Consider the following 25,252-nt stretch of genomic DNA (forward strand, 5'->3'; position numbering starts at 1 on the left):
AATCACTAAAGGAAAATTAGGAAAAAGAATACCTTATGCCGTCTTAGTGTGCTCTTCTCGGAAGCAAAAAAAAAATCCCTCTTCAAAGATTCTCATTCTTGGTGAAATATGAGGGAGCACTGAGAAGAGGCAGGAGAGGCCATGTGCCAGACACAAGCTGTGAGTTTTGCCACTGAACGGTTAGGCTGCCTACACAGAAAAACAGAAATACAGAAAGTTTTTTTTTTCCACACCCTCCAATTTCACATCCCTCTGTTGGAAGTTTTTTGTTTTGCTTTCCTATGTTTTTTTCTCCTTGTTTCTGTTCTTCTCTGCGCGTCGGTTCTAATATTCATGCAGCGGTAAATCTGAGAAAACAGATCTGGCTTGCCAGGTCCCCCACTGTGTTTAAACATCATCACTTGAGTTAAACATAAGAGGGCAGATCTTTGTTCAGCAAAAGGTCATGGAATAATGTCATGTGTGACGACTTCTCATTTCAGTAATATCTGCATCAAGTACCAACTCCCAGACTACTTTAATTCAAAGAGGCTTAACAAAACGATGTCTTGAGAATGAAGCAAAAGACAGATGTGAAGAGTTAGAGAGTTATCACGGAAGATCAGTGAAGTTGTTTCTTTGGAACTTTTCCAGGAGTTTTCTGCTTCAGAAACTGCGTGTGAAAGTGAAGTGAGAAGAAAAAAAATAGAAGCGGGGAAAATGAAAGACTGTCATTACTTGTGGAGTTTTCCCTCCATGTTAAAAGATGGATATGTGAGTTTGGGCTGTTAAGACGCGTTTGTGTGTGTGGTGAGAAAGTCGTGTCTATTAGCCTTTCCATCATTCAGTCAAATGCCGTTTGCCAGACTGTTTCTCTTGGCCCTTGCAGAGACACTGGCAGGGTGGAAATGCGTCAGTCTGCTTTGCCCTCAGGCTTATTCCTCCACTGAACCTCCTCATTCTCTTATTCTGGATGTGTGTGTGACAGAGTGAGTGCTAAAGCAAGTCTCTGTTGACGAAACCACACTTTTTTTTTCTCTCTTTTTGCCATCAAAAAAATCTGTTTATTTATATCTCAAAGTTATTGATCATCTGCTTTTTTATGTAAATAGTAAATAGATCTGGTCCGTAAATAAATCTTGTAGATATTAGTAGCTGTAATTTAATAAAACAAGGCATCCTGATTAGATTAGGGGGAATCAGTTGAAGGTTGTCATAGGCTGAGCAAAGCCATGACTGCATGTTCAACAGGGGCAGGATTTCTCAGTATTATAAGCACACACAGTAGTATAAACTGTGGACGCACAAGGAATGCAGTCGGATACGCCAGATTAATTGCAAATACGCGAGGAAGAACATGAGGATTTTCTATGGACATGTATACAACATATTCAGAATCTGGGTCTCAGTAAGCTCTTTCCACAGTAGGCATTTTGGCTTGTCAGAGCAGGAAAAGCAATGGTGTGACCAATAACATTAACGATGGCGCCGTGGAACCGCGCTGATAGTTGACATAATGCCTTTCATCAGCATGACAAACACAGTTGTTGTCATGACGCTATGCGGTGACGCCGAGATTAACCACGTGCCCGTACACCAGAACGAAAATATGTGCCCACGCGCCCACACGCTTGTCCCAGTGTTTGTCTCTGTGTCATATCAGAACAAAAAGCAGGTCCATCTGACGAGGCAGGGAGCAGGACAGCACAGAGGGGCTGAGCCGAGCAGATGTTCACAGGACCACCCCAGCAAGTGTTTGTTCAGTTTGCTCTGGGAAAAAAGACGGATAGAAAAGTGATCCGCCCAAACGCCTCACTCCAGGCCACTGATGGCAGATACACACTGCCTCATTGTGGACAGGTCCTGTTTGTAATGGAATGTACCGTTTGATCTTTAGACCTTTAACTGTTTTCTTTGGCAGAGCGGGCTGCATAAGCAATTCCAATAATACAAGTACATTGGAAAATAGGCATACGATGTATTAACTGCTAAGTGGAAAGTGTAAATGCCAGTACAGGCACGGATGACATCAACATCTGGTTGGAGGGTGGGGCTCTTTTAATAACGCTGTGCCAGTCTCGGTTGTTGCGCCACTGCTCAGCCAGAAAGGAAATGCATGAGAGATTGTTGACTGTTTTCCTAATATGGCAGAGAAAGGAAGGAGGCCAGTGGACATACTGTAGCTCCTGGTCCGGAACAAGCCCAGCTGACTCACTTTTTTTTTACGAGGAATTAGAGACACACTGTCTGCATGTCCGGTCCAAATATAGGACGCATTGTTAACGAAGGCACCCGTCTGCATTTGAGTGTTAATGCTTGAGCAATGGAATATTTTGTGACATTGCAGTTGCTTGTTTTAACACAGAATACATCCATCCAGCCATTCAAATGCCTTTTGATATTGTGTTAGACAGTTCTTGCAAATAATCAGAATAAAACAAAAGAGGGGGATGTTGGAAATCTGCCGGTTTCTATCCAGGACATCTCAAGAGAGGACACAAAGAGACCACCCTTCTCTCCCGTAGGTGATAAAACTGTGGCAGCTGCTTCAATCATAAGTGTAAATCAAACGTACGGCACACTTCAGCACCGGTCTGAATGTGGACACACACCCTCAACAGATTCACACATACTGGTTTTTTCGTGTTTTACCGCAGCACCTTAACTGAAAATTACATGTGATTATTGTTAACCGCTTTCAAAAGTATAACATTTTTGAACGTTTCCCACTTTCCAGGCTCTACTTGTTTTCAGTGACCCCAAGCGGCAGGAATTACTGTGCTTTTAATGTCCAGAAGTAAAATGTATATTTTTGTCTTCACAGACCTCCAAGTGACCCTAAAGATGGAGCGCCTAAGGTGCGTAAAGTACAATATTCACAGAGGAACTGTATATAAGATCAAATTTATGCTCCTTTTGTATATAAGTAATATCTCAGTTTATTAAAAGTGAGCTTATTGGGCCCTTCTGAGAAATATGTCAGAACACAGATTGGTTTGGCATGCATAACTGACCTGAGATGTCACATGTTGTAGCACCTTTAGAGCTTGTGTGGCACAGGCATGACTGTGATTAAGAAACACAGCTTATTTGAGTGAGATTGCTGTGTGGTGCTTTTGTGAATGCCTGTTTACATGCATGAGTTGATTTTTTGGTTTTTGTGTGTGTGTGTGTGCATGCTGTGTGTCTCCACCTTCATCCAGGACGAGCCACAAGAAATCATTAAGCCCGTCCCAATCACTCACCCTGCCCCAAGCAGCACATACACCAAGCCATCGAGTCAGCCCAATCCTGCATACAATAAGACAGCCCGGCCTTTTGGCGCAGGCAGCGGTGTGGTCACGGCTTCTCCCACCCCGGATGCCCCCAAAGTAGCCACCATTCCCTCCGCATCATCCGCTTTCACGCCAGCTGCCCCCTCTCAACCACCGCAGCCTCCATTTCCGCTGAGGTCGAGCCCAGCTGCTCCAGACTCCAACTCAGTTCCCAGGCCCGTTCCTGGGCGCTCCGCCTTCGCCTCCCCTTACACCTCTTCCTCATCATCTAACTCCTCCTCTCCAGCCAGAGTGACAGCCCCAGCCCCTCAACCTAATGTCCCACAGCCTTCCGTCTATAACACACCCATCAACCTCTACTCCAACGATAATGCTTGTGAGGTGGCTCTGGGACAGAGGCGAGGTCTTCTGGAGAGCCAGGGGCTGTCAGAGCACTTCAACGGGTAGGTACCATTCATCAAACCCTGTTAGCATATGGTTTCTCTTACACTGTCCCTTTTTAAATCAGAGGAGTAAAGCCAAAGTCATATATATATATGGAACACCCTCTCCATTTATGTTGGCGTGAGTGCAAAATATAGAATGATTTAGTATTATACGCACATTGTGTCAGATCCAGAAGGAGTTGTGGCCACACATTAGTGGCTGTCTTTTGCTTTGCAGTCTACCTGAAGGATTATATTACAGAACATTAAATATTCCGTTCTGCTCTTCTTATATTACCTCATGCCCTATTTCGCTTCAAAATACGTGTCTCGTTTGTAAAGCGAACACTGAGACAGACCATCACTCATGTTTTCACACAGCTAGGTACAAGAGAAAGCCGAGGCATAGTGCACATCTTGTTTAAATCTTCCACAGGGCAACTGAAAAAGGAGTCTAGACGACATGCTAACTGATGCTACTGTCTGCCTATCTGTAATTGACAGTGCGGTTCGCAGCTCTGCCAAGAACACAGTCTGCCCGACAGGCACTGCTGGTGCAACACTTGTTTCTAATTAGCCAGAGTCCTGGCAGCTCTGTGCTTCGAGGGACCGGGGACAGAGCTAAGTTTGGCTGGACTGGGCTTCATCAGCAGGGTTTGGCCCACTGGTTGGGTTACGGTAGACTGAGCGAGTTCTAAGTGATTCGCCATTCTTCTTTCTCATTCTTTACTCTCTATCACCTGGAAAAAATAGGTCAAAGAGATCTGTTTTGATTGGCTTTAAGTGAACGAATGGCTTCACACTTAAAAGGTCCAGTGAGTGAGATTTAGAGGGTCTATCTCCAGAATGTGATGCTATGTTCTCATCAGTTTGTAACCACCTGATTTGTTTGTATTTGTGACTCTAGAATGAGCCTTTTATGAGTCTGCCATGTTTCTACAGTAGCCCAGACGATATCAAAAGGTGTAAAATTGACAAAGACCTTTGTTTGCTCTTAAAGTAAGAAAGGAAAAACAAAAATAACGATTTATGGTGATCAAAAACAAGCTATTTGATAAATATCCAGGAATGTAAGGGTGCAATATGTAAGAATTAGCCACCTATTGAATTCATACTCTAAGGAAATAAGGGCACAGCATATCACCAGAGAAACCACTAACTGTTGCTGCTGTTATATAGTTAGCTTAGTTAGCCATGTAGTTAGTAGTCCAGGCTTAGATCTTATCAGATATGAGGTTATTGGTTCTTGTATTAATCTATCCATGAATGTTCATAAAAAGAGTGTAAGTGTCATTATCAGACACAAGATTTCTTCTCCATCTTATCCACCTTTCTGTTGCTTGAACCCTTGTACTTGCTCCTCACAGAGGTGGAGTGTATTTGCTGCAGCATGTGTGTGTTTGTGTCCTGACCTGCATGCTTTGTGTGGTTTTCTTTTAAGCACAATCTCTCAGAAGGGGCCTTCCAAGTTTGATCTTTTTCTCAAACTGACTTATTCATGCTCCATCTTCATCTCAATCCTTTTCCATTTACCCGTCTTTTGCCCACAGGAGAAAGAAGAGGCAGACACCAAGTTAGTGCTGCGAATGATAATATATTTGCTGCAGTAGCTCTCTAACCATGTGGAATGTGATTACAGCCTTCACTTCTCACTGGTTTATGATTACCAAAGGCATGCTTTTGCACCTCTTTGAGCTAACCCGCACAAACCTCACATTCGTGCTCATCCACTTACAGGGCACACTCGTTTCAAGTACCGAAACAAACAGCAACCCCCCCCAGTAATAATCCATCTCTGACGCACCACAGAACACCCAGTGGGGGTCGGCTCATACTTGGTCATTCATTTTCTCAGAGGCATCAGGCTCTCTGTTAGCCAATACTGTACTTAGACGCAGGCCTGTCGGCGCACCAGGCCGCTGAAGTCACCCAGCTCTGCATCTGTCTAGCTCCCATCTGCTACTGTTGTCAGTATGTTTACAAAAGGCCAGACAAATCATTGGCGAGTCTATTCTGCTTCAGGCAAAAATAGCCTGACCTGTACTGTTTTCAATCATCCTTCACCCGACTTACCTGACACACACACACACACACAGACTAAAAATTGCACATACTTGGACTTTTGACATGAAATTGACACACAGTTTGGAATAGCACTTGAACCAAACTGTGCATGTAAACACCTCATATAAATATTATTACTTCTAAGAGTGCCGACAAATTATTTTTGCGAGAAAGGCTGATCCTTTCGTTTTAAAGCACATTACTCCCACCTTGTGGTCAGATATGCTCAGTGTCACCTTCATCCCAAACACTCACTTGTTCTAAATATGCAGTTGGAGTGTTTAATTGCGCCATTGTAGTGCAGTAAATCTAACTCCACTTCACTTTTTGACCTATTAATCAGTACCCTTTAGACATTAAAATGGGACATTAAACTTTGATTTTATTATCTACCCTGACTTATTCTGTGGTTTTCTCTAATAGTGAGCCTCAGAGAAATATTAAGTAAGTATAAGACACAACAGTTTCTTGACTTTCCCACATAAACAGTGCGGTACGATCTACTAAGCGCTTAATCTGTGGTTGTTTCTGCCTATGTGCCTCTCCCTCCCTGTCCTCTGATTGCTTGCCTGCAGAACTCCACCTCCAGCTAGACCTTCGAGGTAATTCTGAAATCTAACAGCAGTTAGGTCACACTGTGAGACATGTACCTACAAGCTGCACCTTTGATTGAAAGTGGAGAACCTGTTGCATAGTGCCGATTACATGTGTGCTGTGTGGGTTTGTTGCTTGTGAGATTGAGTTTATGTATTACCTGGAACTTCTTCAGTCTGTGGTAGAGGCTTTGTTATACTGGACAGTTAATATTAAACTTTTTCTTTTTTCATTTTAAATCATTGCCATTTTCCATGTTTGTAAAATCCCAATTTCTTGATTTATCTGACTTCACAGGAAACCAGCTGAGGAGCCTGAGAATCATGCGTCCCCACTGAGCGAAGCCAGCAAGAAGCGCCTGATTGAGGACACAGAGGATTGGCACCCACGAACCGGCACCTCACAGTCCCGCTCCTTCCGTATTCTGGCCCAGCTCACCGGCACTGAGAATGGTGTGTACCAAATAAAGGAATTTAAGTACATTTACTCACATACTGTACTTATTAACTACAATTTTGAGGTACTCTTGAGTATTTTTGTGTCTGTATTTTGGTTTTATTTTGATTACTTTAGTTATTAGTTACTTTACAGATTACATGCCCGTGTGGCAAATGTTTTGATTAGTTAATTTTATCAGCAATCATGTAAATATGCAAAAACACTGATTCAAACTTTGGTAATTTGTTAAAAAAAAAGAAATGATCTGATAATTGGTTGATCCATAGTATTCAGTCTATGGGTATATGCATATGTACATTTATGTATTATTTACTTTTACTTGTACTTTTGATACCTAAGTATGTTTATCATCATTGAAATTACCTTTAATACTTAAGTACATTTAGAGACTTCTACTCATATCTCGTGTGGGTGACTTTCACTTTTACCAAAGTCATATTTTAACATGATATCTTTACTTGTACTCAAGTATGACTTTGTGGTACTTTTTACAACACTGTGTGTACCAACCACTGTATGCTTATATGGCAATAGACAGGTTGTTGACGAGGACTTAACACACTGCAGAGACTTATTACTGTACGTAGCAATTGGCTGAATTAAATTTTCAAATAATCTGAGTATTATAAGTGTCATGTTCATTTAGATCCTTTTAAACCATCTCAGACTGGAATACTTGACAGATTTATACAGAGGTTGCCAGTTTAAGGATAATTCTTTCAACATTCTTTCCTTAGAAGCTGTTGTATCACTTAAATTATGTCCCTGTTTTATAATCAAATTTCCTTTTTAAAATGTTATTGCATCGATAGATCACAGGGACATCATAGTTTATTTGGTCACATTAGCTTTCATCACCATATCATTTAATATATCTTCTATGTTACTGTTTTGACTTGAAGTGGCATTGATGGTTACATGAGCAGGCTGCGGCTCTGGGCCTCCTTCCATTCGAAGGGTTTTGGGTGTACATTTGCAGATCGGTTTAACTGATGCAGAATGACATTTACAGTAACTCATTTATTAGAATGAAGTAAGATGAGAGCTATCTGCACCTCTCTTTTTTGTAAAACGATGTTACCAGACTCCTGTGGAATATATAATGGGCTTTGACCATTTGATGGATATCCAATGTGTTATGGCGTTTCTGCCACTACAAACAATTCATAGGGTGTTTATTCATGTACTTTGCAATGACAAGTTGGAACTACTATAGAACAGGTCATAGCAGCACTGTTTTTTTATTATACATTTTGCTTAATTTACAACTTTGTTTTTTTCCTCTTTGTTGTTGCAGAGCAAGCTCCAGAGAACATTGGAAAGAAGTAAGTGGTTGGTGGTTTTTGATATAATCAAATCTGGTTTGTGTGTTGTTGAGTACTTTTGCAGGAAATACTGGCAATCATGAGCAATTTTTTGATCATAGAGGTTTCAAATTCAGAGTTGGCCCTCAAAAGACTCATGTAAGCATGTCTAGGAGCCTGTAATTCAGAGCTGAGCCCTGATTTCCTGGTCTTACGGTCCTGCAGTATCATGCTTCATTTAAGGCTTAATTTGGAGAAACCACACGGAGAGCTCTAAGAGGAGGATGGTTGAGTGGTGACAGCCATAGACTCAGCACAAGCTGTGATTGCTACTGCTGTACTCAGTCCTAACCTGATTTAATCTGCAGTAAACACAGTCTGCCCCTTCCTACGAGATCCCCAACCAATCAGGGTGTCACTCACTGGAAACTGTGGGTAATTAAGTGGTATTGTTGGTAATGGCAGCCCTGCCAGATGGAGATCGCTGCTCTCCTTCTGTTAGTGAGATTGTGTTTAGCGTACGCTTCCTTAAAACAGATATTACACATCTGCCTGAACTTGTAATTCAATACACATCTGCAAGGTCTTTTACTAACTTTTCCATTATTTCCCTTTGTGCGACCTCCTGTGTCATCTTTTGCTCTTCTGCTACAGTCTTAACCGTCCAACTGTCCCTTTTTTCCTCTTCTTTCTCTTTCAATCCTGTCTTGTGGGGAAAATCAGAGTGAACAAGTTGGACCCAGAAGTTATAGGACACAAGTACAACAAGCTGAGAGATTGGCATCATGATGTTTCAGCACGCGTGCTAAATGTGTAGTTGTTTTATCTTGTTTCAACATGTTTTATTTATTTTATTTTGAGCATTATTAAAGTGACATTGCCTCCTTTTGCATAAAGTCTTCATTCAGTATTTATTTAATATTCTGATTCAATTTCCCCAAAGTTTAAACTACTGCTGTAAAAGTTGTTTAAACATACATGTTATCTTTGTGTAATTTTATTTCAAAATGTAAATTAAATGCATGCATGCAAGTAAATATAGATGTGTGCTTATAAATGCAGCATTTCAGTATATTAGTGTTAATGTGTTCTTTTCTGTGACGGTGTTTGTGTCTAAGCCTCCATTTTCCTCTGCACTTTCTGTAATCTCGTACTTTTTCTGAGCATGTCTGTATCTTTTTCCTCTGTTTTCGACACTAACAAAAGTAGTTTGATTTGTCAGCTTTTGATGACTTTACCTCAATAAACTGCTTTCTTTCTGTTTCACTGTTGCTTACTTCTAAATTCCTTATTTTCTTCTTGCTTGTATGAAGGAATTATCCATGGTTGAGGAGTAGTGTGCTTGCAGTGTGACGCGTTCAAAGTATAATCCAATATGAATCAGTTTGGCACAAGCAAAAATGATCTAAACACTAGAACCATTTTGGTGTCTGTCATTATTATTATTGCAGGTAAGTGACTGTCACATAAAACAGCAGCCTCATACCTGATCTTGTCATGCACTATTAAAGCATGCATGCTAAATTTAAACATGGTTTAGTCTGTATCCCCTCAGGGTTCTCATCATTTTGATTAAAGGCAGGAAGACGGACTCAGATACTAAAGCAATCTGTCCACAGCTTAAAACCAGCAGTTAGCTGCATCACTGCATTCCCCTGTCACGATCCTCATGTTATTCAAACAGAAACACCTACAGCAACGGGCTGGATATGTGAAAGAAAACAAGACAGGATTAAAACCATAGATCTGTGGTTGACAGCAAAATAGGCTCTGTTGTTAGTAGCATGCTGTGCGCTGTTGCTGAAAAACCAACAGCTTCGGGGCTTACAAAATGATTAACCTGTTGGTGCAAATCCTTTGCTGAACCGGTCTATCGGCCACAACAGCGCCTGCGTGATGGTGGCTGAGCGATCATTGCTTTGTCCAACTGATTGGATCTTCTTTACACCCTGTCGTCACCATCATGTACGTGCTGGATAGTGGCTTTCGGTCAAATGTTGTTTCATTAGAGAAATATCAAACTTTAAACCACCGTTAGCTGTTAAACTATACAACCTTTACTCATTGTGAATTGTGTGCAAGGAATTTTCAGCCTTTATTGGGTTTGAACCCAGAAAGACTAGTGCTTCTCATTTTTCGACTGAAATATATTACAGCTACAACATTTTGTACTGCCACGGGAAAAGAAGCCTCCACCGCCTCAGAGTGTCTCCACCTTTGCTGTTTCAGGAAAATAAAAGCAATAACCCCCTACTAAAATTAGATCAGCGGTCAACTTGTGAAATTATTGAAGGGTGAGCTACATGTACAGTAAATACTACAGCTTCACCACCTGTAATTGTGTCCTTATGTGCTTATGTCAGTAACTGGGAAACCATATGAACTGTGGGCAGCAGGGCATATTTTTTCAAAGTGCTCCATAATTATCTTGATTGTTTGCATGTGTCACTGAGATTCTGACCAACTGATTGACCTGCCATCAGCTGTGAAATGTAGTAGATAAAGTGAAGCCATTTCAGAGGTCCAGCAAAGGTGCAATATGTAAGTTATAGTTAATAACATTCAATTTGAAATGAACCCAAATCATCAATAAAATATTTAAAAAAAATAATAATAATGCTAGTGTTATCTCAGTGTTGTCTACATATTGGGCTGAAGAGTTATCCTCTGAAGCCAGCATGCAAACCAGCTAGCTATGGCCCTGTAAGCCTGTCGCAGGGGTCCCATGGCTAACTGAGCTAACAAGCTAACATTATGGCTGTATAAATATAATTTAGAGGGTTTTTTTAATTTTTTTATTTCAAGAAGGTCATTTCAGCAGCAGGCGACTCCACTGGTTTCAAAAATAAGTCAGATTTTAATGTAAGCGTATGAGAAAATTACCATACTTCTAACAGGATTTATTACTTCAGTAAGAAGTTTCCTCATGAATTTATAGCCTCAATCTTTTAGATTCTTTAAACCAGCATTTTGTTCATTATGTAGATTTTGGTCCAGTTTAGAGTAAAATAGACCATAAAGTAGGGTATGCTTTAGGGCGAGGCTAACTTGTGGTTGAAAAGTGGCTACCATTGTGACCTCTATGAGGATAGAGGAGCAGCAGTGTGTATCCATGGCAGCATCAAATATCCCCACTTCTGCGACCATAATGCCAAACTCGAGGCTTCAAAACGATCGTCCACAAACCAATGGGTGAGGCTGCGCTCGCTTCCTACACCATTTTATACAGTCGCTGGTACCTGCAATAGAACAGTACACTGTAAGTATTTGTTTGTGTAGAGGTTCAAGTCAAGTGGTGGCGCAGTCCAATTCTTAGATTTCTGTCTTATTCAGGGGTTAGCCACAGTTTCAACCTAAATTTGTTGTCTCAGATTGGAGATGAAAGCTGCGACCGTAAGTCAAATGCAGTATTTGTATGTATGTACAAATATATATATGTGTGTGTGTGTGTTTATCTTGTAGTGAGTTATGATTTCGACGAAACATGTTTATCTGTTTCCTAGTGAGCCAGTTGACAGAGCCACTCCTGCCATGCACACCTCGCCTGCAGCAAAAACATATTCCAAATCTGCAGCAGCACCCAGGAACGGCAACGTCTCCTCTGCTTCCACTTTCAAGAGCCCGGCAGCCCAGAACAAGCCCTCCTTCCAGCCTGGAGGTCCACCAGGTAAAAGAACACATTCAGAAGTCTTCCCCTGCTTCAGTTATTTGAAGCCACTTTAGTGATTCTTCTTCTGCCAGGTATTTATTATCCACTTCATGTAGTTGCTTCTTGTAGCCTACAGAGGGCAGCCCGGTTCTTTGGAATCGCTGCTGCTCAGCTGTAACATTTATTGCCGCTTTAATACCTGACACTCAGCCATTTAAGATTATGAGCTCTATAAAAACCAGAGGTATTCCGTTAATGAGCTCAGATTATTGGCTTTTCCCAAGATCCCCTCAGTTAAATAGATTGTGAAATTGAGAATTATGTATTTTATTTTGTGTGAAAGCTGCTCTTTAAATACAGAAATCCCTGCCACGGGACCCCGAGCAGGTCAGGGTAAATATTTGCTGAAAGGCATCAGTCAGGGATCATTATTAGCAATACTGAGACACAAGTATGCACTTATTCATGAACAGATGCACTATGTGCCCCGACACTATTTCCCAGAAGACCCCTTAAGAAACGGCTGCTGAAAGGTGCCACAGGCCGAGAGCAGCAGAGGCCACAGTCGGCTCTCTGTCGGCTGTGTTATTTATCAGATTAACACATACTTGGGCTCAAGTAAACAAGCACGTATCTCATAGTGCCCATGTGGAATTGGGCTGGGCATGTGGAATGTGACCTTTAAAATCTATTTACATGAATAAATATCGTTGGCGCTTACACTGTCAGCACCCTCAAACGCCAGAAATTAGTCGAATATTTAGGCTGGGCATGTTCGTTGATCGATAGTTTGACAGAGTGACCCTTTTTCATTTATTTCCATTCCTCTGTCTCTGAAGTTAGAGAGACAGAGCAGACGAAGCAGAGATTTGCGGCCCTGCTGTGATCCAGTCTGGATGCTCATGCTGACTCCTTCCTCCTTATCTTACTCATACAGCGAGACAGCAGTGACATACTCACAAATGCACGTTTCACTTTCTGTCCTATTTAATGTGGCTCAGCCCTCAGTCTTTGCTCTTGCCAAAGGATTCGTTTGGACTGACAGCTTGTCAGCATTCATCACACTACACCAGCTTTTCACACACAGATTAGGTCAGGTAGTGTCATTGTAAGATATTTTGGCTCCAGTGTAATTATTCTGTGCATCAACATCACATTCAGTTCATCAAGACTCGTCATCTTACATACATTAATGTATAGTAAATGCTAAATCATGACACTATTAAAAGATGTCAGCGTTTCTTTTAAGTCTCGCGTCTGTCTTTTCTCCTCTGAACAGATTTGGCTGTTTCATTTATCTCAGGAGCAGCAGAGAGACTTGTGCAAACAGGGTGGTTATGAGTTCATCCATTCTTGATATTTTCAGTTTGATCACATTTTCTGTTGAATTTGATTTCCCAACAGGGCAGTCTAAACACTGAAGGCCTTTTTCATAACATTAGTAAAGTGCTGGTGGGAATTTCCCCCTTTTTTTGGACCAAAGGTATTAAAATGTATTATATAATGACACAAAAAATATATTGTCCTCTAAAGATGGGTAGTTGTTTAATTGTAAACTGCTTCCAGGTTGCTACACCTCCCAAATTTCCAGAAAAGAAATACTAAAGACGTTACCTCATTAAAGGGATGGTTACACCCCAAAATCAAAAATACATAGTTGTATCTAACCTGCAGTACCATTTATCTGTTTATAATATTTGGGTGTGAGTTGCAGAGTTCTGAAGATATCAGCTGTGGACTAGAGGAACTCATTTTTCAGTACCCAAAGCACCTTAAAAAAAGTTTCACGAAGGAGCTAAATGCTTTCTACTGACCAGAAAGGATGCCTGCATGTATTCGTGAATGAGAGGCTCATGATTGTTCCAGCAGAAGATGTAAACAAATGAAGTGTAAGTGTTGGCCGAGCTGTAATATTAATGCCTAGCTAAATGGATAAATAATACTGCTGGTAGGAGGACAAATGCTGTATTTATGCTTTCAGGGTTAAATGTCCCTTCAGTGGTTTATATTAGAAGTAGATCTTTAGATGAACTGTAATAGAGAGGATATTCTCTTCTGTCACGATTCTGAGCCTCTACCTCTGCACATCACACTTACTCTCTAGTATCTCTCTTCCTATGAACCCCACTCCCACAGTCTTCTCACATCCCCGCTAGTGCCCTGTTCATGTTTATTCAGTTTGTTTGCCCTCTGTTACGAGGAAATTTAGGGAGCACTTGTCCTTTGACCTGCGTTGGGGTCTTTGATAACGGTGCTCTCTTTCAATAGCGTCTCTGTGCCTGATGATTTTGTTTTCCCCTCGAGCGCTCCCTCTGAGGGCGGACAACACTGACCTCTTGTCCTGGATGTGTCTTTTGCACCGTGAAAGAGAATAAGGAAAAACAGTGCATCCTCTCCATGTGTTTTGAGATGAGAGGAGGGGGATTATTTTTCCAGGTGTCTCCTCTGACTCTGGGAATGTGTTGTTTCCCTCAGTGGGAAAAATTGATCCCTTGTCTGGGCTGGGGCGGGTCGGCTCTGTCCAACCCAGCTGTCTAATGCTTCAGGCATGGAGGTTAGAGATCAGCAAATCATTCCCATTCACCGTCTGAAAGCACACACACACACCTAAAACTGCACATATTTTCTTTCAAATAATGCAAATAAAGTCTAATACTTTATCGAGGACACTCATGCTGGGCTAGCTATTTTTCTTCCCCATCTGAATACTGACCCATTATTTTCCCTGCTGGTTTAGGTTTTCCAAAGGGTGGAGCAGTTCCTTCATTCGGCAAAGTTGCCAACCCTCCTCCCAAAGGTCCAGACCGCCCCACCCCTCAGCCACATCCACAGGACCTCAACTCGCTGGTGCAGAGGGCTGAACACATCCCAGCCGGCAAACGCACCCCAGTGTGCGGCAAGTGCAACAATGTCATCAGGTAGATGATGTCAGAAAAACTGCATTCAGGGTGTAAAAGTTATATTGTGTAGAATGTGTGTGTAAGATACAGATACAAAAGCTCTGAGGGGCAAGTAAGAAAAACACATTTCTGGTGATTCATTTCTCAAAGTCTGATCAAAATGTTTCACTTTCCTGTGTTTATGACTTAAGAAAAGGTGAGAAAAGACATTTTGCCAGGACGATCCGATCATGTTTATCATTTTGTCATGTGTGAAAAAGTTTTGCTAGAATAATGTATTTTTTTCTAGTTTCTTCCTTTCCTTTTTGTCACCAGTTTGTAACACTAATTTTGACCACAAGAAACTAAAGTGCAGCAGTAGCCTGTGTTTTAAATAGTACTAAAAGCATTTATGTTTACCTCTAGGAGAGTTTTAATTTCTCCGTGCACTATTAACACAAGGTACATTCACATTATTGTGTGTTAGCAAATATAACATTACTGTGGTGTTTCTTTTGGATAGAATCGTATATAATTGGCTACCCAAGCCGTCGATCCTGCCCCCTATTCACATGCTGTTTTTTTGTCACATTTACATAGATATGTAAGATTTGCATACAGCAGCAGGTGATGAGGCATCTACGTTTCTATGTCAATGTGATAGAACCTTGCAAAACTTTGTTTTCACCTGTTCTTAACTCATAAACACAATGTAGATCAGACACCAGAATATTTTTTCACACTTGCCTCACAGGGCTTCCGTATTAAAACCTTAGTATGTGGACTGTTTTTTTTAATGTTTGAATTTTTTCTCTTTGTCCCTCGCTTCCTCTCACCAGGGGCCCGTTCCTTGTGGCCATGGGCAAGTCATGGCACCCCGAGGAATTCAACTGTGCTCACTGCCACTCCTCCCTGGCAGAGAACGGATTCGTGGAGGAGAGGGGCCAGGTGTACTGCGAGCGCTGCTACGAGCAGTTCCTCGCGCCCACCTGCGCCCGCTGCCAGCAGAAGATCCTGGGGGTGAGTTGCAAAACGGAGGGGTGTTGTTCTCTGCCTGAGTCTACTTGTACGGAAACCTGTACTGATGCAATAAAACATCATTCAACTTTCATTACTGAAAGAAATGAAGCAGACGCTTGCTGCTTAATGCATCGTTTTGAAAGTGATTGTAAAAGTAAATGCAATCAATGTGTATACATAGTGACATTATAGTAATGTTTCTTATATAAATAAGCTGTGGCTCAATTTGCCTACCACTGTTATCTATTCCTATTTTAAATTTCATAAATGTTTAATAAATTCATACAATCATTTGGTTAATGTGGTTGCTCTTTCCATCAGTAGTTTTGCCACAAAGTAAGTGGTCAGTCCAGTATAACAAACACATTGAGACACATAAAAGATGTCACAAGACCCAAGTTTGATCTAAACGAGAATTCTGAAACATTAATATAATTGACAAAATTTAAACTCTTGAGTCCTTAAACTGATTGATAGATCGACTAGATGGAATAAGCATCTCCTCCTTTTATTTCTCTGCAGGAGGTCATGAATGCCCTGAAACAAACCTGGCATGTGACCTGTTTCGTCTGTGTCGCCTGCCAGCAGCCAATCAGAGGCAACATGTTTCACATGGAGGATGGTCAGCCATACTGTGAACAAGGTACAACAGGAAGCTCCGCGACAGTAAATGAGATATTGTCAACGAAACACCGCTCCAACAGAATAACATGTTACACTGTTTACCACTCAGACTACTACACCATGTTTGGGACCAACTGCCACGGCTGTGACTTCCCCATCGAGGCGGGGGACAAGTTCCTGGAGGCTCTGGGATTCACCTGGCATGACACCTGCTTTGTGTGTGCGGTAGGTCCAGGAGGCAGTTCCACTCGCAGCAACAACAAGGGTTGGATCTAGAAATATGAAAACCTAATCTATTGAGATTTAAAACATGGCTCTCCGTGTCTTCGGCTCTCTCCACAGGTGTGCTCCACTGCTCTGGAAGGTCAGCCGTTCTTCTCCAAAAAAGACAAGGCCTTGTGCAAGAACCACGCCCACACTGTCTGACCCGCCGCCATGAATATGAATGTGCTGGGGCGAGGGTGTCGGTTTACAGCAGTTGATATGTCAGCCAGATGTTAAAATATTTTCAGAATCTAAACTGATCTGTTTCTCTTAGAATAACATTGGGTCAGAGGTTCCACTGTAAGCTTTAGTTCTGCTTTTAGTATTTTTATGTTGTATCGGTTTTATAGATCATTTCAAAACACTGTTAGCCTCCCGCCGGTGCCAGAGGATTTTGTTTGTGCTGAGCTTTTTTTATTTGTGCTGGACGTGTGTCGCGCTCTTGATGGGGCATTAATGTCTCACACAGGATTGGATAGTTTACTGCGTTGACCTACTGAGCCCCTCAGCGGTCACATACAGTAATAGGTAAGAAATATTGATGTGGAAAGATATGGTATTAGTTAAGAGAGTGATAGGATTAAAAATTATGATTATTTAACATTGAGCGGCTAAAAGTATTTATTTGTAAGCAAGAACTGCTATTAAAAAAAGACTAAAGGGCACCTGGCCTTCAGAATGAAAAATGGGAAATTTTATTGTTATGTTTTATTGTTTTAAAGTAAATATGCTATGTAACCGTTCCCAGGAAATGAAAGCATAAAAAAGTAATGTGTGCAGCGGTGTGTAGAGACACTGTACAGGTCAAGTTTAATTGTCAATGCATAAAAGTTATATAAGGGTTCAATTCAGTCTAGTCTTTATGGAGACAACTCCACAACAGATCGATTGTTCCGTTGAAAACGGCTCCCAGTTGAGTGAAACTGCACTTCACTCAACTCGCTCCTGGCAGTAAAACACGTAGAATTTGAATTATTTGTTCAATTAACACAAAACAATGTTAATATATGTTTCAGTTTCTTTGTTTGACACAAATTTCTTTGAAAGAAAAACTATGTGTGCTTGTGCGATGGATCTCTCATTGGACACTGTGCATAAATAAGCACCTCTTTCTTTACTGTCATTTCAAATAAAAGGGTTCAACATTGAATGCATCATCAGAGCTATTGAGTCTTTCCTATAGTGTCTAAACACTATGTTATCTTAATTTTTGTGGCTGGCACCGGACCGAAACATTAAAGGAGATGTATTATGCTCACGTTCATGATTTTATTTTGGGTCACTACTATGATATTCATACATGCTTAAAAAACACATACATTTCTCCATACTGTCCCAAACGCTCTGTTTTAGCTCCATGTCTATTTAAGGCCGCCGCTCCTCTAGACCCACTCTCCTCTTATTGGTCAGCTCACACATGCCTGAACCAGGACCTCTGACGATAACAACAACAACAACAGAGCAGCAGAAGCTAAATCAATTCTCAAATGCTAAAATAGCTGCGGTCACATAGCGGGATGTCACAAAGTCACATAATCAAAGCTGACGAGGCGTTTTCGGAGCATTGTTTTCTGTGGGAGAAAGGAGCTTCTTTCGCTTTTTTAAACTTTCAAGCACTTTTATGTGGGCACTGGCCTATAACAACACTGAAGTAAACGAATAAAAGACCCAGTAAGGCTCCTTTAAAAACTCCCTTCCTGCCAGTACCTCATTTTTGATTTGTGCACAGGTACTTTTTTTTTTTTTTTTTTTTTTACGTGTTTGTCAATACAAACAGTAAAAAGCACTGCGGCAAAAGAACCGATGCATCCTGTGCGATAAATCCGTTGTTGTGACAGTTACTATTCAGAGAAGTTAAGAGGCAGGCAGACAGGCACCAGCAAGAGCTGCACTTTACTTGCTGGGAGAGAGAAACACACATCTCCATAGGGACAAGAGAAACAACACACACACATACACACACACAGACACAAATAGACTTGGTGCGTTCTTTCTTGCATGATAACTATAAGTGATTAACAGGCACATTGTTTAAGGATGACACACACACACACACACACACACACACACACACACACACACACACACACACACACACACACACACACACACACACTCATTGTCGAGAGTCTTGAGTTATTATGTAGTGTTATTGGAGTGATATGTACCAGACAGTGAGCTCAGCCCGCTGCTGGCGTGCACTTCTCCAAGACGTCGGAGGTGGGAGCTGTGCGCAAAACACGACTCCAGCCTCTGAGTAAACGCGTGGTGCGTCTGGAAAAACTCCTCCACAACAAGACGGAGGGACACACGCCGATCCAAGCGGAGGCCACGGGAGAGCTCCGACCTGGGATCTCGTCGAGTCGCTTTTTGAAAGCGAGAAGGAGACGGTAAGGATGTTTTAAAGAACTCCGTGTGTAGTGAGTGTGTCTGAGCTTTTCCCTCTGTGGAAACCAAGAGGCGCTCCGTGCGCGGAGTGCTCCCCGTGCTGCTGCTCCTCATTACAATCCCGCTGAAGCCTCACGGCGCTCAGTTTGATGCAGATAGCAGCTGCGGGACCCCCGACAGTGTCCCTGCTGCAGTCTGCGGTGGTGATGATGATAAGGAGGAGGAGGAGGAGGAGGATGCTTAACGGTAATTGGTGCCATGATCGGCGCTCTGCGCGTCTTAACGTCCAATCTGAGGGAGGATCTCGCTTCTGAGCCGCGCTGAGATCAGACGCAGATGAGGTTTTATGGTCGTTTTGAATAACTGACATTGAGATCAACAAGACAGTTAAAGTGATGAAGGTCTGCTCAGATGTGAGTATGAAGCTGTCTTGTTGGGACTGAAGCTCTGGTAATATGGCTGATTTCTGTACTACACTGGTGGAAGAGTGGCAAAGTACATCTGTACAAAGTGCTGTCAGTCCATTTGTGTGCTTCTTTATTTACCTCTCATCAGGAAACCTTGTACTTTTTACTCCACTACATTTATTTCAAATGTATTGAACTGGAGTTACAGTTCAGATTCAAGGTGCACTTTGTGGTTTGTGGGAAGAAATCTTAATGAAAATAGAAATATCTTCACTGACATAGATAATTTAAATATTAAAATTATGAGTTTGCATTTCCTCTCCAAAACTACACAGTGCCCCATTTAATAATACAACATGTAACCTCATCGACATGTAAAACCCGATTTATTATGATAGATTAAGATATGATAAGGTGGTAAATTCACAATTAGCTTCAGCATTAAAGCTGATGTAGACATTCATGCATCAATAATTAGACAAAAAGGCCCTAAGATCATACTCTGGTAAAAGTTAAGATATCGTGTTAATATATTACTTCAGTAATAGTACCATAGGAATAGTACTTGAGTAAAAGTGTATAAGTATCTGATATTGAATATATTCAAACATCAAAGGTCATTTTTGGGCAATAAATATACTTCAGTGTGAAAACTAAAAGTGAATGTAATTCATACTATGGTTGGCTGAATATTGGCCGACTGTGAGATCTTATGTGGATGAAGGTTCTCAGTAATCCGGGTCATGACAAATCTGCGTGCTGCATCACAGGCAGCTGGACTCGTTTCAGTTTGTTGATGACGTTTAAAATGATGTGTCAGGTCTGACGTGTGGCGTATTTGGGATTTCAGATAAAATAAATACATTTACTGTAAAATGTGCAACTAGTAATGAATGTTCTCAGATGAATGTAGTGAAGTATAAGTTTCAATATATGCCCCTGAAAAGTAGTGGATTGGAAGTATTAAGTAGAAAAAAACTGGGAAAAAAAAATGGTTAAGTTCAATTACTTAACAATTGTTCTTAGGCACAGTAATTGAGCAAATGAACTGACAATCTGAGATGTACATTTCATCAGTGATAAAAATATATGTTATTCTAAAATTGACCATTCAGAATAATCAGATCTTTGTCTTTTGTAATAAATACATTTTGATGCTAATGCTTTTGTAGTTTTACTTTTCGAATGCAGGATTTTTACTTGTAAGTATTTCTACAATTTGTTGTCACTACTTTTACTTAAGGGTTAGGGTTAGCTCTTCAAAGATTTTTGTCCACGTTAGTCTAAATGTTGGATGGTCAATTATGTAACAAACTCCTGCTTATTATAAAGTCAATTTCATATGACTGGAAATAAGCCTCTATGGACCTTGTCATGTGATTCTAAACTTTTGCGTCCAAAGTCAAGATTGATCGTGAAGCCTGATCTTAATGTTATTTGATTACTCTAGATCTCACTTTTCAACCCGGTTTCAGATAATGCTCATCATTGTAGAGCGCACGTGACATTTTTACACCCACTGTGTGTGTGTGTTAACATCTGGCAGCGAGCTGAAGACTCCATTGTCTGTCAGTGGACGGTGGCAATGGCATCAATGGCCCTCTGTGCTTTGCATGTGATCTCTGGGTATCAGAGAAACCAGAGCTGAGGTCTCCTGATGTGTCCTGATGTTTCCATCGGCATCAGACCCCAGGCTGAGCCGTGCGCGACCTGCGGCCCCTCCCGCAGGTGTGTGGTTGTGTGCTTGCAACCCTCGAGCTCTCTGCAGGACAGAGACGCTCATTGAAGCAGAGCCCAGTGAGTGTTTACAATAAACACACAGAGTGTTCGAACCACCACCCACCATCCACCACCCGAGCCTTGCCCCCTAGCAGCAGTAACGCCCGTCATTAGTCTTACATGATGGTGATGGCATGTCAGGCGAGGGGGCACGGCGAGGCAGCACTTTGTGGTCTACCACAGACTCAAGCGTCAAGTGTTTCAGCTTGTTGGACTGGCACTGATGGCTTACACAGTGTGCGTGTATGTGTGTATGTGTATGTACATTCATTATGTTAGGGTGATGTATTGTAGCAGCATGAAGGCGGGCATGTCCCAAAACACCTGCGTGATTAATCAACAGTTGTTTGGTCTGTATTTCAGAAAATCACGACAAAAATGTTGATGTTTCCCAGCGTCCAAGTCGTCCAATGTCTTGTTTTGTCCACAACCCAGAGATATTCAGTTTATTGTCATAGAGGGGTAAAGAAACCAGAAAATATTTATACTTACGAATTAAAAACTTAAACCAATTGATTTATAATTAAGATAATTGCTGCAGATTAAAGTAGGTGTCAACTAAGTGCCAAACGAGTTCTCGTAGATCTCTTTCTGCACTGTGGTGCTGATAGAGCACTTAAAGTGTCCCTCTGAGCGACTTTTTCCTCCAAGAGCACTTGTGGACCGGTAATGGACTTCTAGCACCACAAATGGAAAAAGTGAAGGATGATGAGACATCAAGCGTTTGGAAATACGTCTGCGGGAAAATCATGAGACCATCACTGCCTTTCTGACATAAGAGATTTTTGAATAAAAATAGCCCTGTAAGTGTGTATATTAGTTTTTGGAATATATCATAATTACGCACATTTGGTACCCTGCTGCATAAACACTGCGAAGGTTTCAAGCCCTGTGTTCAGAAACTGTGTCTTTCAAACAAGCAGTCAGGACTCAGAAACACAGGCAAGAGCTGAGGCGGAAACATGTTGTGCGATTCTTGCGCAGGCGTGTGGCGGTTGACCAATCAGAGAAGAGAGGGTTTTTTAAGAGGGAGGGCCTTAAAGAGATAAGCTAAAAGAGAGCGTTCAGATGGAGAACAGAGGAGCAATAGATAAACAATAAACCATGTAAACCTTTTCTACAGGAAAACTGAAATACAAGTATGAACTTGAAAATGAGCAGGAAATGTGACTTTTGACTAATTTAACAGAAGAAATGAGGTATTATTACGTTGTAGTGAACGCTGTGTTCATCGCTCAGCAGACATCTGTTGAGGTGATTTGAACATCACATGTACGTTGAAGGGAAAACATATTTTTCACCAGCTCCTCTTTAGCAAACACTCCTACACACAGACACACACACACACTCATCCAGTCCCTCTCCGATGCACATAAACACACAAAACAAACACAATCTGAGCAGATACTGTCCTGAGTCTGGGGTTTGTCCGCGGGGCTAAACTTAGCAAGCTGCGACCCCTCACCCCAGTTTCCTCCCTCATGATTACAGGAAACGAGTCCAGCCAATCAGAGCGGAGATGTTTGGTGAATATTAACAAGCTCAATAGGAGCAGTATTTGAGGACCAGACAGGTAAATTACCAAGTGTGTGTGTGTGTGTGTGCACGTGTGTGTGATTGGTGGGGAGGTTTGCTCAGGTTTGCAGAAGCTGCAGGAGCAGATGAAAAGTAACACCAAAGTTTTGAGTTTATCAGCTCACACTCCAGATTGAAGCCGTCTGCCGTGTAATTCGAGCGCGGCGACCGTCAGACGGAGCAAATGGTGGAGCTGCAAGAGACAAACTGTCAGAGATTTCGGTCCCAGACGGACTTTATTCAATGTCTTTTCCAGCTGCCAGGACATTTCTTCATGATTTCCTTTGTTTTTTCTTCTTCTGCACACACACTCACACACACACTGAGGATCATCTCACATCAAGGCCTTTCACATCTGTCTTTCACTCTCTGTGCTGTATCTGTCATACACACCCATACATACCAGAGTCACACCGCCGTATTTTTCTTTGTAACAACAACACTGTCAACACAGATGCTGCCTGTGATGCAGGCCTGTGCTTGCATTTGTTCCACACGGCCTCTCTGAAGGACAGATAAATAGACTGAGCGATCACTTTGTGGGCTCGTATCCTTAAAGTTCTTGAATTGAACTCAAGTTTGAGTTTTTCGCGGCTGAGATAGTCCATCATAATGATCACTGCGTCTCCTCCGGCTCCCATCAGCTAGGAAGCGCGAGCGAAATGCAGCTGCTCTTGTTCCACTTAGGATCCACTTAGGAATAATCGCCCTACCTGTGGGCTCCCCGACAATTAACACAGATGAGAGGCGGAAAAAAAAAACGGCAGCAGAAATGACTTAAAGCTGCGAGCCGCTCCGCTCTTTTCCCCTGGAAGTTCAGCAGCCATGTGAGAGACATCCTGTTATTAGAGAGAGGGAGAAAGATGAAAAAAAGAAGGAGAGAGACGTACATGATGGATGATTGAAGATCGAAGAGGAGAAGAGGATAAGGATACTTTGCATGATAGGGTGAAAGTCAAAGTGGAGAAATGACCTGAGCTTGAAATTTAGTCTCAGACCTTTCACTTGTCGATGGCGGATACATGAGCTCCTTCTAATAACTCGACTTTTTTTTTTTTTTTTTTTTTTTTCCCCCCTTCAAGAGAAAGACAAGTGCTGGAGAGCTCCGGCTGGGTAAAGTGACAGGATGCTTTCTGAGGTCCGATGTTTGGATGGTGAGTATCTGTATCCGTCTGACCGAATCTCACGGAGTTCTTCGCAACATCTTGACTGTAAAACTGAGACACATTGACAAATCTTCACTGCAAAACTCTCAGATGTTACTTCAAGTGCTTTCCGTTGATGCTCCACACACCGATAATATCGTGAAGACAGAGTGAAATCCAAGGCTAAAAGCTGTATTGATCAAGACGGACTGAGTGGCGATCCTCCTGCAGCAGGGGTAGTATTTAGCAGGGGAACGATCCCGTCTGTGGGTGTTTGTGTGTTTTTGGATTGTAATGCCGTCTCGGCGGCAATTTGCCCCCAAAGTGGCGAGCTAATTGACTTTCTGCTGAGCATGTGGATGGCTATGTAAAATAAACCGTCTCTAATAGAAGCCTGTTTTCTCCACTAAAGTATCACGCGAGACGCCGGCTCTGTCTTCTGACTGGCGTGCCCGGAAATGAGCGAGATCAGCATGTGATGGAGTGTAGTGAATTTCAGAAACTCTCAGAAGCTTTAATTTCACCCGACCCCCAGGACTTAAAGACACAATCTTTTTAATCTAACAATGTCCAACGGATGATTTTACCCTTACAAATGATCTTCACATTGTGATTAAGGAAGTATTTCATCTCTGTGGTGCTCAGTTTTTATTTAATATGATGCCGGACAACAGCTCCCTCATGAAGTCGGGGTAGATGGATATGCCCCGATTAGGAGGTCAGATATTTTTGGTTCCGAGTTGCCTGGAACGCACCGTAACCGTGCGTTCATGTGCTGTCGGAATTATCGCAAACACATTTCAGGCTGGAAACTCCTGTGGATGATCTTTAAAATGGGAACGTCTTGTGAAGCCGAGTTGAAGGTGTATAACGCTGAAACGTTGGGCTGATAGTAAGAAACTTTTCCAAAGTCATGTATCGTAGAGTCACTCTGTCATTCCCTTTGCTCTTCCTTGACACTTGTCAGCGTGTTGTTTAAACCCTCTGAGCAGCAACATGCAAAACAAAATCTGAAGAACCACTTCCCAACTCAGGAAATGGGGCCATTCGAGGAGTTTGTCAGTTTGATATGAGCATCAATAAGTCACCCCGTCAAGATCCAGTGTTTTTAACCCTTTGTGTCCATGGAGGCAGCATGCAAAAATGTGGATTTTCGGAATTGAAGTTGCAATTCCCCAAGTTACACCTGTACAGAAAAGATTACAGACTAACTGATGCATGATCATTTGTGGTGAAGTGTTGGGGATGAGTTCAGGAGACTCACGGCCTGAGGAAAGAAGCTGCATGGTGGTCTGGTGGTGCGACAGTGGATACTTCTGAATCTCTTGTCAGACATCAGCAGGGTGAAGAGACTGTGGCTGGGGTGGGTGTTGTTGTTGTTGTTTTTTTTTAGTTATGATAAAAATCTGGTTGAAAATCGGC

General features: G+C 41.9%; 2 protein-coding genes across 8 annotated transcripts in view; both read left to right on the forward strand.

Moving 5' to 3' along the window:
• pdlim5b (PDZ and LIM domain 5b) overlaps nucleotides 1-17,691 on the forward strand; it is a 39,791-nt gene extending 22,100 nt beyond the window's left edge. Inside the window, exons 4-15 of one of the 3 annotated variants that reach the window (XM_037116217.1) lie at nucleotides 2,804-2,837; nucleotides 5,230-5,252; nucleotides 6,167-6,187; nucleotides 6,319-6,345; nucleotides 6,635-6,789; nucleotides 8,094-8,121; nucleotides 11,604-11,767; nucleotides 14,487-14,667; nucleotides 15,468-15,648; nucleotides 16,171-16,291; nucleotides 16,382-16,497; nucleotides 16,615-17,691. In XM_037116217.1, the coding sequence (XP_036972112.1) occupies nucleotides 2,804-2,837; nucleotides 5,230-5,252; nucleotides 6,167-6,187; nucleotides 6,319-6,345; nucleotides 6,635-6,789; nucleotides 8,094-8,121; nucleotides 11,604-11,767; nucleotides 14,487-14,667; nucleotides 15,468-15,648; nucleotides 16,171-16,291; nucleotides 16,382-16,497; nucleotides 16,615-16,698 (1,135 nt within the window). In that variant the 3' untranslated portion in view covers nucleotides 16,699-17,691. Of the gene's footprint in view, nucleotides 1-2,803; nucleotides 2,838-3,182; nucleotides 3,698-5,229; nucleotides 5,253-6,166; nucleotides 6,188-6,318; nucleotides 6,346-6,634; nucleotides 6,790-8,093; nucleotides 8,122-11,603; nucleotides 11,768-14,486; nucleotides 14,668-15,467; nucleotides 15,649-16,170; nucleotides 16,292-16,381; nucleotides 16,498-16,614 lie in introns of all 3 variants that reach the window. The other 2 variants (XM_037116218.1, XM_037116216.1) reach the window with 2 other exon arrangements.
• A 967-nt stretch (nucleotides 17,692-18,658) lies between these two features.
• The window catches only part of bmpr1bb (bone morphogenetic protein receptor, type IBb), a 58,764-nt gene continuing 52,170 nt past the window's right edge, over nucleotides 18,659-25,252 (forward strand). For 2 of the 5 annotated variants that reach the window (XM_037116226.1, XM_037116228.1), the window contains exon 1: nucleotides 18,659-18,926. The gene's annotated coding sequence lies outside the window, so the exon portion shown is untranslated. Of the gene's footprint in view, nucleotides 18,927-23,767; nucleotides 23,840-25,252 lie in introns of all 5 variants that reach the window. The other 3 variants (XM_037116229.1, XM_037116231.1, XM_037116227.1) reach the window with 2 other exon arrangements.

The sequence above is a fragment of the Acanthopagrus latus genome, chromosome 12 (genome assembly GCF_904848185.1).
Source record: "Acanthopagrus latus isolate v.2019 chromosome 12, fAcaLat1.1, whole genome shotgun sequence".
NCBI classification, from domain to species: domain Eukaryota; kingdom Metazoa; phylum Chordata; class Actinopteri; order Spariformes; family Sparidae; genus Acanthopagrus; species Acanthopagrus latus.